The 18,942-nt window shown below is 31.5% G+C and overlaps 1 protein-coding gene and 1 pseudogene across 1 annotated transcript in view; both read left to right on the top strand.

Moving 5' to 3' along the window:
• LOC110038883 (replication factor C subunit 3) overlaps positions 1 to 13,421 on the top strand; it is a 20,520-nt gene extending 7,099 nt beyond the window's left edge. Inside the window, exons 3-9 of the mRNA XM_020743801.1 lie at positions 5,016 to 5,095; positions 5,172 to 5,331; positions 6,173 to 6,254; positions 10,627 to 10,756; positions 10,858 to 10,921; positions 11,020 to 11,088; positions 13,156 to 13,421. Of these exons, the coding sequence (XP_020599460.1) occupies positions 5,016 to 5,095; positions 5,172 to 5,331; positions 6,173 to 6,254; positions 10,627 to 10,756; positions 10,858 to 10,921; positions 11,020 to 11,088; positions 13,156 to 13,255 (685 nt within the window). The 3' untranslated portion in view covers positions 13,256 to 13,421. The remainder of the gene's footprint in view (positions 1 to 5,015; positions 5,096 to 5,171; positions 5,332 to 6,172; positions 6,255 to 10,626; positions 10,757 to 10,857; positions 10,922 to 11,019; positions 11,089 to 13,155) is intronic.
• A 1,255-nt stretch (positions 13,422 to 14,676) lies between these two features.
• LOC110038872 lies at positions 14,677 to 16,084 on the top strand (annotated as a pseudogene).
• Positions 16,085 to 18,942: the final 2,858 nt, after the last annotated feature.

Below are 18,942 nucleotides of genomic sequence, written 5' to 3'. Positions count from 1 at the left end.
AAAGCTTAATTAATTAATTAAGCTTTCCTTAATCCTATCAATAGAAGAAAGACAACTGCTTTAAATAAAAAAACAGGGAAGCATCAAGCTATAGCAAGGAACAAAATACATAAGGAAATAAATTTAAATAATTTTCATAAGTGTCGAGGTTACCAATTCAAGGAAGTGGACCAAGTCTCTACCCTCCTTAACATATAGATACAGAGAGAGAGCGAGAGCGCGAGAGAGAGAGAGAGAGAGAGACTCCCATAAACAAATATCAATATTCTGATAGGAGATGAAAATTAAGCCTCAATATAGGCATGCCAACTTCTTAAAGATAGTAAACATTTTAAATTTAGTTATACTTACTAAAATCATCTTTGAAAGTTATAAAATATCTGTAGTTTGCATATGTTTTATTGGAGCGATACCCCTCACATCATTATGAATCAATTCAAAATGACACAAATAGCATGTGATGGAAAAGAAAGAGTTGCATTTTTTTAATTTATACATTTAGAGGTCAATGAAATATGAGGAACAAGCTGATCTTTACTTTCTAATAAATTGGAGTATGTTTTTATCAAGTGAGATAAGATAATGGAGTTTCTATGGCCTAATCTTTTGTGCCAAAGATCATTGTTTTTTATTTATTGTAATACATTATAATGAAACCACCATTTAAATGGAAGGATGCAAGAGAATTAGTTGTCCAACTTTAGGCCCCTTTATGAGTATTTTCTTAGTCTTCTGATCCTGGATAGTGCAACCATCCCAGAAAAAGTAAATATCATAATTATTATCAGTTAAATTTTCTATTGAGTGAGATAATTTGAAAGCATAGAAGATATGAGGACAACTTTCATTGTATGGTTGCTATCTTAATAGCGATAGGTAAATTGATCGTTTAAAAATTGAATAGATCATGATCCATAATATGTTCAAATGTTGTGAAGGAGACGTGAAATATCAATCGTACTAAAATCCACAGATCAAGATGAAGAGAATAGTTATCCATACGTAGAATTCATATAGCAGATATGACTATAATTATTTTTGGTTGCACTGTCTAAGGAGTAAGCTCAAATTTATCAGTGGTTGCTAAGCCAACAGTCTCATTATTAAGTTTTGCTTGTGTTTAATTTGTGTGTCAATTTCATTAATATTGTTGAGTATTTTTACTCATATGCAACTTTTATTATAATGACAAATTTTCCTTGCATGGTTAGCGATAATATGCTTCTAACCCTCATAAGCATAGCATTATATCTATTGTATGTCTCTTCCTTTATTCCTCCCGGCGTGTGCAATCACATTCTCATGTGCGTGATGTTGAAATATGATTTGTCTTGCAAGTCATTTCTCCTCACCATGTAGTTCTCTAAAGCACTTCTCCAACGATGAAGAAGGGTCACGATTTATCAATTTTGAATGAATTGCCTTAAATATAGGACAAAGCTTCATTAAAAATTAATCTCTTTTGTTTTATTCGTGAACCTCTTGAATATCCAAAAGCAATTCAAAAGACATTTTTCTATAAAGTATATTCGCTAATTCAATCCATAAATTGGCTAGACCAAAATAGTAATCCTTTTGAGAGGCCTTTTTAGATGTAATTAGCAATCTCATATTCCAATTGTAAATACTGGCTACATTATTGTATTCACTTTTTAAAATTGCGCAATTAGAGGTGCTTCTTTGTGTTATTGTAGATTTTTTTTTTTGCATTGTGGTGTAAACCTCGCTTGGATCACGCGAGGCGCACTCCTCAACATCAACGAGACATGCAATAAGACGTGTTTTGCCTTAGATTTGATGAGACATCCTTCTTGTATTGATTTAGGTATTTAAATGCATATTTCTTTGAACCCACAAGCTCCTGTATCCCACAAGTCATCTATTACTGTTTTGTTCAAACTGACATGCTTACATCCGAGCTTGCACCAGATGATGCCACTGCGCGATCCTCTTGCAGCCGTCGCCACCGCAGCCACCTGCTGTTGTTTTGTCAAATCACACACTTTGGTCTCTCACAAGCTTTCCGTTACTCAGTTCTGAAGGAGTTACGAGGATAATAAAGAAATGGAATTGCAAATGTTTAGTGCATTAGGTCTTCATAATTATAATTATATTTATATGTAATTAAATTGGATTACCTTTAAATCTATCACCACGATTCCATCTACCAATGCATATCCTAAAATGGGAGACTATTTTTTTAGTATTGTGAAATATTCAAAATGAATATTATATTAAAAGTTATTTTATAAAATTAACGAATGAGTTTTATAGAGGCTTGTACTAATTTTTTTATATACATCCATATATCAATGTGATCATAACGAAATACATAATTAAAGAAAGAGTTACTTAGTTATCTTTATGAAAGCACAATCATATTAATATCATGTTATCATGTTAATGCATTCCTTTCATATACTTATAATATATGTTATTGCCCATTTATTTGACTGCATAATTTTTTAATCGTGAGGCTTACGCCTAAGAGAGTCTCAAGGCTTACATCTCGCCTCACGAATAAAAAATACCTCAATAATCAATTGCTCAAATTTAAACAGTGTTTGTAATTATAAACTCGTAAATTTTTTTTCATAAATTTGGTGTCTTTTATGGTCTCATTTTGAGGACAATCGCTCGAGCAACAAACTTTAAGTTCTATGTAATAAATCTTGCATTTTTATTTTGTTATTAAACTAATTTTGGTTATGTACACACTATAAGATCACTCTTATTAATGTCCTCCCAAAACATTTTCCCATAAAAAAATAATTGAAATCTAAATTTGAGTAGAGTAATGTTTATTTGTGAGTTTGACGCTAAAAATATTTAAATTGTTTGTTGATGTATTCACTATAATGACAATAATGAACCAAGTGCGGATAAATTCACGATTTATGTGGGGGTTGGCGAGAAACAATGATAAGTGAATCATCAATGTGATTCACAAAATCATAGTTGTGTGGAAATTTTCTAAATGCGAAAATGAATTGAACTATTGTTTTTAAAGCTCAAAAGTTTTTCCGGACTTGGAAGGTCTTGAGAATCATAATCGAGTTTTATGAGAACAAGAGATTCTTCACTATGCATGTAAAATAATGCAAAATATTCTAAAGCAAAATGGATGGCTCAACTCAGCAGAGGATGCATACTAAGTTGCTCAACCCACTATCGCACGTCAGCATATAAAGCGAAAGACGAAATCCACATATGAGATCTTGATCCTCTTGGAAGTGTGATGCCTGGGGGGAGGCCGGCCGTTTTTTTTTTTTTTTTTTTTTTGTAGAAACTTGTCGAGCAGTTGTATTGTTGAATTGATAGATTAGTGCAAAATATTTATCCTTTCAAAATTTCTTTTTTTCATAATAAACAAATGACTTTTCACCATGCAAGTATAGATACCTTGCAAAACAAGGGATCCTTGCAAGATCTTTAGTTAAACAAAAGAAGATGGATCTTTATTTCGAGCGAAACACAAGACAACTATTCTCAAAGAAATTTTCAAGAGATAACCGTAGTGCTTTGACTTTGAGACAAGGCAGAAGACATTTTAGTTCCCCGTATCTGATATTGTGTTAAATATTGAGAAATAAGATTTGATATCTGAATTGCTTCAGTTTTATTCAACATTTGACCTACCTTTATTCAACCCTAGAAGAGTTTTTTGATAGGAAGTATAAAAAATCTGTATCAATACAATTAGTTATAAAAAATTATTGCGCATAGATTGGTGAGGATGGACCCATAAGTACATGGCTTGATGAAGTGGCTAACCATAATTTATGGATGGTAATTGATGTTAATTATGTACAATTTGTACTTATTATATTGATATGTTGTAGTACGTGCAAGATCAATGTTTCCTGTAATGTTCATCCTGGGTTTTAATTTGAAATGGCTGTTTTATTTTTGTCTCCTATTTTGGATTAGTGGAATTGCTTTTTTCGAAGGGTTTTGTATTTCGAGAGGGCGGAGGAATTGGAGATAATTTAATCTAACTTCTTCTCTTGTTTTTATGGACTGGTATCTATAACGACCGTCAGGTTCTGCTTCTAACTTTAGGATTTCTGCCCGTTATTCTCTGACAGGGAATGAAGGAGTGGATCAAGCCAGTTGATGATCTGAGATCTTTTTTTAGCTAAAAATTTAAGCCAATTTTTTATAGCTTAGATTAAAGCTAAACTTGTTTTACATGTAACATTTTCAATACTCTAAAAAAATATTTATTTAGAAGGAAAAAAGCTGACAACTATACTTACCTTGTAAAGTTAATTTTGTAATTTTTGGACATTCGAGCATAATCACAAAACTGTGGTCATATGCGTTTTTATTGTAAGGAAATACTCCTCACAATGTTTGTTACGTGGATCGGGTAGCTTTTCTTATTTGATCTAATTTGCGTTTTGCATGATTGTGGTCCTTGATGGAATTGGCAAGATCTACAAGCACACACCCACCTAGCAATTTGTCAGGAACTTAATTTTAGAGAGTGCTATTGCTTAGAATTTTGTGTTGATTTTTCCTCTAAAAGGTGTATGACGTATTTTTCAACTCTGTTGCTAGCATGTACTGAGCATCCATGCACTGTTTCCTTTCTGTTGCTTGCAAGACAATTTATGTTTTAAGCAATTTTCCCCGCTTGGTGCCGTATACAGATGCTTAAGGTACTTGCATAATTGACAAATTCAGGAAAGTGATACGAGTTAATCTGTGGAATATTCGCCATATAGTTCCAACATTGTGCATTTATAAGTTTTTTTCTTGCTTTTTTTTTATTTCGGTTACCAATGGCTGAAACATGACTTCATGGATGAAGGGGAGATATTCCAGCTTTTTCTGCATCTCAAGCCATTATATGTGAAGTGTGACACGATTCTAAATGGTAGAAGGTTGCTGCATGGATCTTGAATGTTTTTTATTAGTCTTAGTAGAAGGCTCAACTCTAGTATATATTTATCTATAACATTTATTATACGTACTTTTGGAAAGTTAAAGCCATTCATATGTTTATGCAGTGCAAAATTTTCAGTAAAACTGGTGCTTCTAGATGAGGCGGATGCCATGACTAAGGATGCACAGTTTGCATTACGTAGAGGTCTGTCTGCTAAATTATTTTGTTCTTTTAGTGTGTTTTTTATGCCCACTGCTTATCTACTGTTGCTTTTCTGCAGTGATTGAAAAACACACAAAGAGCACCAGGTTTGCACTTATCTGCAACCATGTCAACAAAATCATTCCAGCATTACAGTCAAGATGCACCCGATTTCGGTTTGCTCCGCTTGATGCTGCACATATTAAAGAACGACTTCAATATGTAGTTACTGCGGAAGGGTATGGTCCTTCACCTTCTTTGTCCTAGGTATGGAAACTTATAATGGAATATACTGTGTGGCTATCTTGTTCCATGTTTTATATTTGTTAGTCGATATTACAGTTGATTCAGCAATCTAACAATCTCAGTATAATTTTGTAGAACTCATGATACAAATTTGTTAAAATAGTTGTGGTTGGACTTATTTTATTGTTTCATGTATTTAGCCCAATAAAATTAATTGCTTTTGGTTGGCTTAGCCTAGCTAGTATCTAAATTCTTGGTCATCGTATGTATTGGTTTCAGACAATTGGGTAAATGCATTGCCTTTTTCATTTTATGTTGGCAAAGTAAATTTAAAAGCTTACTAATTTTTATTTTTAGTTCAAGTTAATTTAAAATTGAGATATGGCCATCATCATTTCTTCTTTGTAATTTAGCTGCCATCTTGTTGATAGAATTTTAGGCTCATGTGGGATGTTTATGAGATTAGATTGATGAAACTTGTGTATCTGTGATTGTGAAAGGTGAAATTTAAGTTATTTGCAAGAACTATATACTTTCCACATGAAATTTATATCTAGCACTAGCTAAAGTGTTTGCGCCTTACTCTAATTTTATTTTGGAAAAAAGTAGAGGCTATAGAGCAAATGTCTGTGGTATACCACTTGCTGAACGGATGCCTTCAAATTTCAGTAGCCAGCATTGCTTCTTGATGTCTTTTTGGTTTGTACTATCAGAAATATTTGGATTTTGTCCCTGTGGTTTCATCTTTATAGTGTCTTCAAAGGCTTTTACTGGTTGACAAACTTTACCTAAAATTGAAATTGTAAAATTACCTTTTTTGCTTTCTTTGTTAAGGCTTGATGTCGATGAAAGCGGCTTTGCAGCTTTGGTGCGATTGAGCAATGGTGACATGAGAAAAGCTCTGAACATATTGCAGGTAATCTTCATTTTTCTATGCAGAAGATCCGTTAAGGTTATTAAAATCATAATTTATGTGTATCATTCATGGAGAACCCCCTTTCCTTGATCATGCTGTTAAATTTTGTCATACTTTAGCACCTTTTTACCCTGTAATTCTCTGAACTCATAAAATATGTTAAATACCTTATCAAAGTTAGTGTTGTATCGATGCTTTTACCTGCAAAAGCAGCAGAATTTATAGAATGCTTTGGGAATTTTGTTTATGTTAGTAAAATTTTGCTTTACAATTTGGTGATTCTTTGTAGCCATTTAATTTCTGATTGACATGCTCTACATCTTTTGGGATGCTTGGTTTGAGAGATTGAGAAGCTTACTCATCTGATTGGTGAAGCTTGAGGTGTGTTACTGCAATTGGAAATATACGAAACTATACAACATCTCTTGTTTTTCTTGGGGTTATACTTTCATTGTACCTTCATTTTCCCCAAATTATATCGTTATTAAAAAGATTAAATAACTTTGCGAGTAACATTTTTAATGTTACCCTCAACATTCTCTTTTTTAGTTTTATAGTATAATGGTTAGTTTGGTCATGGTCGTCACTGCAGTTATGTTTTAGTTGGTCTTTTTATCTCCAACAAATCAAATTTCTGGTATTTTCAAATTTAGGTCTACGATGTTTTATGTTTAAGGGCTCACTAATATAAATTTAGAAGATGTCTGAAGGTACACTTAAATACATATTATCTCATCTTTTAATTGAAGCAAAAAATTAGTTTTTATTGATGCAAAATTAAGAAAGAAACAATTCCTTCTTTTAGTAATAATTTGAAGTCATGAAAATTTATAATTTCATAAAAAATATAATAACAAATATGAAATTCTACAGTAATTAATATACAGATCATAAAACATAAATTAATATAGTTAGGATAAAATTTTAATCACAAAAATCATCAAATAATTTAGAAGAAATAATATTGATAGAAATTTCTGATTGGGAAACCTACACATGTTGAACCATCCCCTAGATGTTGTCATCAATACTTGCAAGCATGGAAGAATCTACATCCAACAACACTAAAATTAAGAGGGCACGTGAATTTTATCCGATTATCAACCATTCAATGAGTTTTACCTGCCTCAAGGGTTTTATTTATAACCCAAAAGATCCAAAAATTAGTTTATTCTCAGAATCTATTAAGATATATTAAAAAGCTGCACGTTTCTATGTAAACGTGCCCACATCTTAACAAATAGTAATTTTATTCTAAAAAATCAACTTCTAAACCAAAGAAGAACTTTCAACTCTATAGGCAATAGCTAGATTTTGCTGTAGTAATCAGGTCGAGCACAAAATGAAATTAGTGGTAGGGAATACATTTTTAGGCAAAGAGAACCACCTAGGAGTGGAAACCAACCAGCAACACCTATCAAAAAGAAAGAAAAAAAAAAAAGAAAAAGAAAAGCCCATATAATTAGTAACGCTGGAATTCAATTAGGTCCCTCACATGAAGAACCACAAGACACAAACATGCTTTTGAGCTACAGTGCAAATTCAGGAAGGGAAAACAAATAGACAGCCATAGTAACATTAACAACATACTCTAACTAAAAGTATGGCTGACAGCATGGAATTAAAAGTCCTGACCAGGAAATTTGACAAGAGTAAAAGGAATTATCAAATTCGTAGAAGTAATGCTAATATAAGTGAATAAATCTCATTCTTATAGGCACCAACATCATGGCCATATTCCAATTAAATTCAAAACTAAAAAGCTGAAAAATAAAACATAAAAACAGCTAAAATAATATTGTTTGACCCAATTTGCATATTCAATGATCCCTACAATCACCAAATGACATATGTTGCTCTTTAAATTTATGCTTTATATCAGATCATGTTAATTTAGTTTCAATTGCAACATCTTGCCAAAATGATTAAGAATGCTCTCTAGCTTTGATTTGATACCTTTATGTCTTTCATGATCAAATATATAGTAATATTCAAAGAGGTATTCCAACATTATTCTTCCAATTTGAAAATTTCTCATGTAATGCTTTCCATCAAATATTGGAATGTAATTTTAATACCCACCATAGTGACAGTGTGTTCATTTAGAATCATAACTTAATCGATCCTATTTAAAATGTATTGTTTATTAATTTTTTTGAATGACCCAATTAATATGTTATACTTTAATTGACATGATGTATAATCATATGCCTTAATGTTAGTTTAATATAGGATATATTAAGTCTTGGGTTCATTGATGTTAACTTAAGATGAAATGTGCAAAAATATAAAAAATATCCCAATTCACAAGTTCCCGCCATTAATTTAAGCAAAGTTAGTCTTTTTTAGTACCAAATCATAAAATAAAATTCATTCATTTTGAACAATAATTTAAATTCTACAATTTGAAATTTCACACACAAAAAAAATTCTTAAAACAAATATTGAAGTTCTATAGTATTAAAACTTATACCATAAAACAAAGATTGTTAGTGATGAACTTGGTAAAATTTCAATCACTAAACGACTTAAAGAGATAAGAAGGATAGAAATACCAATTTGAAGATCTAGGCTTTACGCTATTACAAGGGTAAATATACCCAAGACGTTGTCAAGATTTGCTATCACTCAAAGGGTTCATATCAAACAACATAGAATAATCAAAGTGAAACATAAATTTTATTTAATCATTCCATGAATTTTATAGGACTTGGAGGTTCTATTTATCACCTGATAAGATAAAAAATTAGTAACTTTTCGGAACTCCTTAACATAGAAGTTGGAGGGAAGCATATTATTAGAAGAGCTAACTAGGGAAATCCACAAGAGCAAAATTGAAGCATTTGCAACAGTAAATAAACCATCAATAGTAACACAAATATTATAGTACACATTCCTTTCTATTTGCATGAAACATTATAACTGCACTAGTTTTGTATATTCAATGAATAATAACTATAAAATTGGCAGGATTAGTTAATGCATTTCAAATATAAATTGTTCTTGATTCTTGTGTTTCAAAAATTTTAAATGAATTTCATTTAGCTAACTTTAAAAGTGATGGGGATGTTCAAAGTGACGGTGATATAGAATTCAAGTTGGTTGGTTGAAGTGAAGGGATGCTTCGGGCCTATTGTGTGGTAGAAAAGTATCGTTTAGACTGAAAGGAAAATTTTATAAGAGGGTGATGAGACCTGCTATGCTTTATGGCGTTGAATGTTGTCCTTTAAACGAGAAGCATAAACCTAAGTTAAGTGTTGCAGTTAAGTGTAGTTAAGTGTTGCCGATATGAGAATGCTTAGGTGGATGAGTGGCTTTACACTTAGAGACAAAATGTGAAATGAATATATCCATGATAGGGTCTGTGTAGCTCCAATGGCGGACAAAATTAAAGAGAGAACCATCTTAGATGGTTTGGTTACATTAAACATCGACCATCTGATGATCTGATTAGGAGAGTAGATGTTTTAGATTCAACTTATATTAAGAAAGTCAGAGGTAGACCTAGAAAGACTTGGACATATTGTATAAAAAATGTGATCTTAATTTATTAGAATTAAATGAAAATATGACACTCGATAGGACGCAATGGAAAAAAAAAAAGATTCATGTAGCCGACCCCCCTTAGTGGGATAAAAGCTTGTTGTTGTTGTTGTTGTTGTAAAAGTTTCTGATACTTAAACAGTGAATGTGGACACCTACTTCAGTTACCTTCTCTCCTTAAGAATAAAAGCACCCACGTGATAAGTAATTTTGATTGCCACTGTTCAATATAGCCATTATGGAGGGGAATAAATTTATGCTAATTGTTAACTTCACCCTACAGAAAGGTTACATTTTTATTTAGAACATGAAAATAACTTGTGCAATAGTTGAGTTTCTCCAAACTGCCCCCTAATTCCAAAATCTAGGCATGAGGGCCAGTTTCTGTTTCCTCTTCTTGCTCTTTCATGAAGAACTCATGCTATCAAATAATTGCTAGCTTTCTCAATTCTTACCATAGTGAATGTTCCTTTTCATTCCCCCTAGGCTGAATCTGGTTTACACTATGCATTTTGCTGCAATTTACTTTATTATTTAGAAAAGTGTCAAATTTTTTCCTTGACTCTTTAGAGGGGGTCATTTTAGTCCTGGAGTCTATAAAATTGCCAATTTAATCTCCACACTCTTTTAATATAGATTGAAATTGTCTCTTATTAGGATGATTTTATCCCACATTAAAAAAATCTGGGGAATAATTCAGCATGTTTATCAGGGACTAAAATGGCCCCATGTAAATAGTCAGGGGACTATTTTGGCACTCTACTTTATTATTCTATGAGATTTATTTTGAATATGATAAGGTATGGCATTTGTCTGTTTTAATATGCAGTCGACCCAAATGGCTTTTCAACATGTAACAGAAGAAGCTGTGTACCTTTGTACTGGAAATCCAATGCCCAAAGATATAGAGCAGATTGCTTATTGGCTCTTGAATGAACCATTCATAGCCAGCTTTAGATGTATGCTACCACACGGCTTTCATTCATTTTTGCTTTGTAATTTGATTTGTATGTCGTTGTATTGTTTATAATTATTAACAACCACTCAATTTTTACTCCAGTTATATCTGATATCAAAATGAGGAAAGGACTTGCTTTGGTAGACATTATTAGAGAGGTTACTTTGTAAGTAGAAGTTTTATAAAGCATCTTTATTTAGTATTGGTTTCTCTAATTTTTGTTAGTTGTTACTTTTTGTACTTGGATAAATTTTCTTTTTGCAGATTTGTTTTCAAGATCCAAATGCCGTCGGATATTCGAATCAAGCTTATTAATGACTTGGCTGATATTGAGTATGTGCCTCTTTTCCATTCTTTATGAGTATGAAATTAGTTTCTTTTTCTTACATTTCAGTCCCTTTCTGATGTTGTAAGCCAAGAATCAGTTTGGTGTTGGGAGTTTTCCTTTAATGCCACTGTGAAGGCTTTATACTGATGTTTCAATTTGTGGTTATCTTGATTTAGCTTTTCATTAAAATCAGTGGTTAAACTTGCTTTGCTGATTTTATGATAACAGTGGATTCATTGTGGATGAAATAACATTTAGATTTGTAAAGTGAAGGCAATTATGGGATTAACTGTAAAGGTTGCTTATATAATGTCTGTCCTGATTTCAACTTCCATTTCAATATACCAAGAAAGGTAGCAGCTAGTAGGAGGAGGGCAAATGGAAGCTACTTGGGATTTTTTTTTTTTTTAATTATAGGGAAATCTGTGGCACTTCTGCGAAGGATTTTGGATGGAGGGATGTGGAATATAGAAGTAGAATAATTGATGAATTACTAGTTTAATTGTTTTTTTTTAATTGAAACACAAAAGAAGCTTTTTCTTTCCCTTCTAGTTACTACTAAACAGAGAGTTAGAGCTTTTTAATATTTTGTAATCAACTGAGTCTATACTGAAGCTTAATCTGCCTAACAAGTGCCATGGAATGAGTAGCTTAGACCTTGTCTGGGATAATTTTTGTTTTTGCATTTATTTTAAAAACATAGTTGTTTAGTACATTTTTTTGTATGTTTTTATTTTTTATTTTTTAAAACAAGTAACTCAAAACAAAGCTTCTAAAAATTATTTTGAATGTTTTAAAAAACAACTAAATATGTTATATTATACCAAACATATTTTGTTTTAAATCAAAATATAAAAAAAATAAAATAAAATCAAAAGTGATCCCAAAAGGCTGTGCTAAAGCTTTCCCTCAATATTTTGAGGGAGGGTGTGGGCTATAAAATATGCAAATGAAAAAAAAAAATTGTGAGGATATTCTAAAAAAAATTTGGTTAGGATGGGCTTTAAAATTCTTATACTTTGTTATAGCAATAAATGAATAATCAATCGATTGTTATGTTGCACTCATCTCAAAGTAAATTTAATGGTTTTAAACGTCATAACTAAAATTCAGTTAGTATACCCTTATCTAATATTCTTCAATGAAAATGAATTGAAGAAATTGTTTCTTCAATGTAAAAAAGCAAAGCACACTCCTCTTGCTTCCGGATATAAATGTGGATGAAGTATTGATGGTTTTTTTTTTTTAATTCCGTTTAGTAACTATTAAACCACACTTGAGCGTGTTGCACTGTGAAATATTGATCTTTCCTATGAAAACCCTCAACTAGAATGAAGCCGAACTCTTAAACATCGAGGCCTCTTTTAGTGCGACGATTGAAATGTTATTAGAAATTCTAAAATTGTGTACTCTTGCTGTAGCACTTCTGAGGTAGGTGACTTTTTGGGAATTTATACCAATGGGACAAAATCATGAGGCCATTAGGCCAAAGCGAACAATTTATCGATGGATGAGAGTTTGAGATGTCAAATGGTATGTGAGCATTAGACAAGCTTGAAGATGAGAACTAAGTGTCATACAAAACAAGTTATTACACCATGGGAGCTGCCTCTTGAATCCTAAATAGAGTAAAGTGCTAAATGGTGGGAGCCACGTCTAGAATCTATCTACTAGGATGATTCTGAGATGAGAAAACTAAAGAGGTTGCCAGTTATTTAAAGTGGGAAGATTATGACACCCTTCAAGTTGGATGAAGCTTAACATTTTAATTTTGGGAGGCATTTTGGTGTAATGGTTAGAGTTTCATTAAAAACTCTTAAATGTAAACGTGCCCGTGCGGGAGCACTCCTGAAATGGGTGAGCAATTGGGAAGTTATACCAGTGGGATAAAATTGTGAGCCCATTAGACCAAAGCGGATGATATCTTGATGGATGAGAGTTTGGGTTTTACACTTCCAATCATAGTTATATTCATAAAACAAATAATATTTTGCGGTTCAAAGAAACATGTTTTTTAAGAAAATCAACATCATATTTCTATTTAGACTGCCATAATTTTTGTGATTCTGCAGGTATAGGCTGAGCTTTGGATGCAACGACAAACTACAACTAGGGGCACTTATCTCTACCTTCACAGACGCACGTTGTGCCATTGTTGCTGCAGCCAACTGATCTCTGCATCATCTAATGTGTCTACTTCTGACTTTTTTTCTTCTTATTTTTGTCCCTTCTAGCATAGGAAGCCATAACTCTTTTTCTAATTGTGAAATTGTTTTATCTTATTAAAATATTATGTGAATGCATTGCGTGCTTAATTAGGTACAAATTTTCCTTTTAATATTATGTTAGTTTGTGGTTTGGTCATTTGGAAATCTTCATCAAGGAACAATTCGTGGAATGTGCCTAATTAATTCTTGGTTAGTGCTTCAGGTGCTGTCCAAAACCATGTAGATTACTTATTAGCTATCATTCTTTCAGCGAAGTGGCAAATATGTATTTCAGTCAGCTTTTGACAAAAGGTTTTATAGCTTCAGAGCCATCTTTAAGGCTAAAATATTGGGATTATAAGTTGTAATTTTGCAAAACTGACATTCATTCTAGTAAATTGAATTAGTTAAATCAGTTAGCATTTTTTTTCTTTTTTTTTGTGATATGCAAATTTTAAACAATTTTAAATTTTGTTTCACTGTTCAGGACATATTGGTATTTTTTAATCCTTTTTTAATTATATTTTTAGATTGCTAAAACAAATAGGAATTAGAAGACTTTCAATTAGGGGTGTACGTTACAAAATTCAAATTGTGAGCCAGCTTAGTAACTGTAATGAGTCAAATTTAAACTAGTTTTTCACTCCACTTACTGGCTTCTAACTCATTCAAAATATTTGTTATTATATGGTATAACTATGTCATGGCCCGGCGTAAGAACTTGAGAGATAATCAAGACGTGAACGGACGGTTAGATGTTGACAGGAAACCTGTTTAAACAGTAACATTAGTTCATAATAACATTCGAGTAGATAAAAGTCATTAATCCATAATACGTAAGTCAATATATTCTAACAAAATACACAAGATCATCCACTACTTCTGTAAAATAAGTGATAAGTGATGAAAGAACAGTTAAATAATATTCTAAATTTAAAGTAACTTAGTAAATAATTATCATTTTATTATGCATTAAATTTTTCTACGGATGCCTAACATGTCAACTCAAAGGAATATGCTGATCAATTTATAAAATAAACTTTATTTTATTAATTTATAATTTTTTTATTAAATCACTTTATTATGCACTGATTAATTATTATTATCATTTTTTTTAAGCAAGTCAACTCAGCAGTATCATAAAAAAAAAAAATTCATTTTATATAATAAAGTTACAATTAATTTCATATTATATTATAGATAATTATTTTCATTTTGTATCATAAATGCACAACTATTTTCATTTCCTTTTCTTTTAAAGTGCAAGAGTACAATAATCTAATTACTATCGTAAGGGGTGTATGCTGATGGACTTAATCATATATAGATTTGTTATACTTAATTTCTTTCAACTATTGAATTCATTTATTTTACTTTTTTGTTAAAATGCAAAAAGGTAAAACAATTTGAATCATAAAACAATAATTTCATTTTATATTTTTATTTTTTTTCAATCATAAAAATATTCTTAACTAGTGTCATAAATGAGTGAATGTTGATAGACTTAGTCATATATATTTGTTTTAACTTATAGTTAATAGTCATATATATTTGTTTTAACTTATAGTTAATTTCTTTCAAGTGTTAAATTCATTTATTTTATTTTTTTTGTAAAATGCAAAAAGTTGAAACAATGTAAAGCATAAAACAATCATTTCATTTTCTTAGTTATTTCATTTCAATCATAAAAATATTTTTAAATCTTTATGAAATAAATATATTTAAATAAATAGAAATGAATTTAATGTATATAAAATAATAATTACTCACATTAATTTTTAGAAGATTTTTTTTTGTAAGTTTATTTCTTGAATTTATTTCTTTTGGCTATCAGTTATATCCACTAAATATGTATATATAAGGATATTATTTCTAAGTCGCCACGGGAGCTCGCCGGAGAAGGCGACAGGCGGCTTGTGAGGAAGAAGTGGAGTTTCTAACACGTGAGGTTTCAGCAGGTTTAGGGAAGCCTTCGATCATTGTGGATAGAGATGAGAGCCTCGACAAATTTGATCCTATTTAACTAAGAAAGCTTCGGCCCAGCTTTAAGGAGAGTGATGGCACTGAAACTGCTGGAAATGCGTCTAGTTTAAGTGATGGTGCTGTGGCCTTTGTATTAGTGGAGCAAGGCCAGAGAGCTAGGATTGCAAGTCATAGCGAGAATCAGAGGGTATGCACCAGAACTTTTTACAACAGCACCAGCACTTGCAATACCGAAAGCTATTTCTAATGTTGGTTTGGAGGCTTCTCAGATTGATTTTTATGAAATAAATGAAGCTTTTTCTGTTGTTGCTGTGGTCAATCAGAAGCTCCTTAAACTTCCTTCTGAAAAAAATAGATGTCCATGGTGAGGAACACATTTACGAACGTGTCATACGCACGCAGAATTGGGTGTGTATGACGGTTATTGGGGGGTATTTGAGAGTTATTTCGTTGTTATTGGGTTTAATACCCGCAATAACCTCACAAAACCGTTAGATGACAGGAAAAAGATGAGCGTCGAACCGCGGAATGTATTGGTAGGTTATTGTGATGTTATTGAGATGCTATTGGGGATAAGTCACAATAACCTAAGAATTGCGTGTGTAAGACGTATGCAAATAGCGTTCCCATGGCGGGGCTGTATCTCTTGGACACCCCCTGGGGTACAGTGGAGCTCGCATTCTTGTTACATTTATTAGGGGCTCTCGGATATAGAAATGGGAAATATGGAGCTGTTGGGGTTTGCAATGGTGGTGGGGGAGCAGCTGCTCTTGTATTAGAGCTCATGTATGGAATTCTGAACTTTTGGTGATGATGTGGCGAGATTTAGATATATTAATTGATGTGGTATATCTATAAATCAATCAGGAATACGATTGACGAAGTGAAAAATAGAACGAGAAAAATCACACTAGAAAAGAACACACAAATTTACGTAATTCAGGATTTTATAATTTTTTTTGCAGGAAGAGAGTTGCAAAAGATTTTACTACTTGAAAAATTTACAACGTCGATCACCTCGACTTACAAGAGGAATCTCTCACTCTCACTTCATTGCTCTCTCTTCTTTTCTCTCTCTCTTCTTCTCTCTCTGTTCTTCTCTCTCTACACCGAGATATACCGAAGAAGCTCTACACCGAGATATACCGAAGAAGACAAACTTACAAATGAAATAAACTCAATTTCTCTTCTGCCACAAGCCACCAAGAAGAAGCCTTGGGAGAACAATTTTCTTCTTCTTCCTTCTGCCACAAGAAACTACCGCTTGCACTTCTCTTCCTCTGCCCGGAGGAAACCTTCCTCTATTCTGAGGAAATCAACGAAAAACTCAAAATGTGACTTCTAAACCCAAGAAGAGTCATCCGAAGGAGTCATCCGAAGCTTTTATCACGCGAACAAGAAGGAACGAAGGGATGCTTCGCTTCGCAACAGGAAGAAACGAATCGACGCCAGGCGAGACATCGCGATGATTCGTGATCGATCGAAGGCGGGAGCGAATGCAATTTTCTCGATCGGGAGGCGGGAGCCGGAAATCAGATCGGGCTCCACCTCTAATAAGTGAGGCTTTCTTTCCTGTCTCAATCTCCCTTACAAAATAAGGTTTAATTAAACCACCAGTGTTAGGTGACTTTGAAGTGTCATTTAATCTCAATGGCAACATCTTCGACCTGTTTTCAAAAAAAAAAAAAAGAATATTATTTCTAAAATAATTAACTAAAATTATAGCTACTTAATTTAAATTTTGTTTATCCAATCACTTTTGAATCATATGCTCTTGCTAATTCTAATCATTTATTCTACTCATAAAAAGTTAGTATCAACCTCATGATATTTAATTAAAACTGTGTATATACATAAAACAATATAAATATTTACCTCCACTTTATATTTTTCTCTATTGCACAAACATAAATCTTTATCCATATATAATATATATATGTATATGTATATATATATATATATATTATTTTATTTTATTTTTTCTGGGCAACCTGAGGTTAATTAACATAAACTCGTACCCCCTAAATGCAAAATAATTATATATATAATTTCACGTCTGTTTCTTTCTTTTTTTTTACACTAGTAGTTTTTTGGTCTACAAAATCATTCAGTCTATTCCTTTATTATTATTATTATTATTATTATTTTGATACAATCATTACAAATTAAATATATTAATATTGATAAGTTAGATTTTAAAAAAAATTAGGGAAATTTACATGCATAGAACTTTGATGTTTTAAGAACACTCATGAAAATGTGTTTCTATTTTGAAAAGTGATAACAAGCCTATTTTTTGATGTAGTTCAAAGATTTAAGTGTTGTAAATATCAAAGATTAGTTGTGGGATATGTAAATACATAAGAAGTGTGTGCCATGTTTGTAAATGACTGTTAAATTTTTAAAGGGGAATTTACATGACCACATTATTTTTATGTATTTGAATGTTTAATCTTGAAATTTGATATTTATTTATGTAATGTTGTAATGCTATAATTGTTAAAAAATATGTTTTATTTTAAGAAATTAATATTAGTAATATTTTAGATGTGATATCAAACTTTATATATATATATATATATATATATATATGTATATATATATATAAGGATATAAAAATTTGTTAGAAAATGTTATCTTTTTGTTATTTTCTGATTAATACAAATATTCTTATTTAAAATTTTCAATCATTTTATTATGACAATTGTTAGAACTAAAGAACTAACATTCTCTATTCTTAATAAATTAGGAGGCTATTCCGCATAAATCATGAATTTAAATTACATATTTTTTTAATTAAAAAATAATTGTGCTTAGTCAAGGTTAACATAGTTCAGGCAATATACTCTCCAATCCCATTTTTTCTTAATCATATGTTAGGTATGACTCATATACCAGAAATTTAAATGTTCGGTATGACTCATATACCAGGAATTTAGAGTCTCTTGAATTTGGAGAGATGTATCTCTTGTCATGAAGAGGCGTGTCTCTTGGTGTGAAGAGGTGTGTCTCTTAGATTAGTGGGTTAAGGGGAGCGAGGGCGTGTTTGTGTAATTATTTGTGGGTTTTATCTATAAATAGATGTGTAACTCTATGGGTATATAACTCCTCTGAAATAGTGAATTCGCCGCTCCGATCCCGAGGATGAAGGCATCTTTGCTGAATCTCGTTAAATCTCGATGTTCTTCTGATTTTGTGTCAATTTCTATTTTTCTTCGTCCTAAATTTCATAACATCATCAACCTCTAAGTTGAACTGTACTACATTTTTTTTTTATTTTTTAGTGATGAAAAAGGTTCCTTTATTTACAAAACTAACACTAAAATTTAAAAATGAACCATTAAATGTAGTTATTTTAAATGTCAAAATCTAAACACGGAGAACTTAATAATAACAAAATTTTGGCTTGAAAATTTATCATGTTTTTCAAATTTTGGATATTATAGATGGAGATAGCCAAATAAATATTAATTTTATAAACAAACAAAATTAAAATATCCATGCAATTGTCCTTTTACAATTGATGTGTACTATAAGATTTGTGGCGATAGAATGATTACTTAACATCTTAGCATTACACAAAAGTACATCTCACAAATAAGTAATTGAAGTGACAAATAGAAACACTATAAGTTTTTGAATATAAAATCCAAAATGAAAAAAAAAAAT

The sequence above is a fragment of the Phalaenopsis equestris genome, unplaced genomic scaffold (genome assembly GCF_001263595.1).
Source record: "Phalaenopsis equestris unplaced genomic scaffold, ASM126359v1 Scaffold234231, whole genome shotgun sequence".
NCBI classification, from domain to species: Eukaryota; Viridiplantae; Streptophyta; class Magnoliopsida; order Asparagales; family Orchidaceae; genus Phalaenopsis; species Phalaenopsis equestris.
Note: the sequence above shows the minus strand (reverse complement) of the source record. Positions and strands in the feature narration are given on the sequence as shown.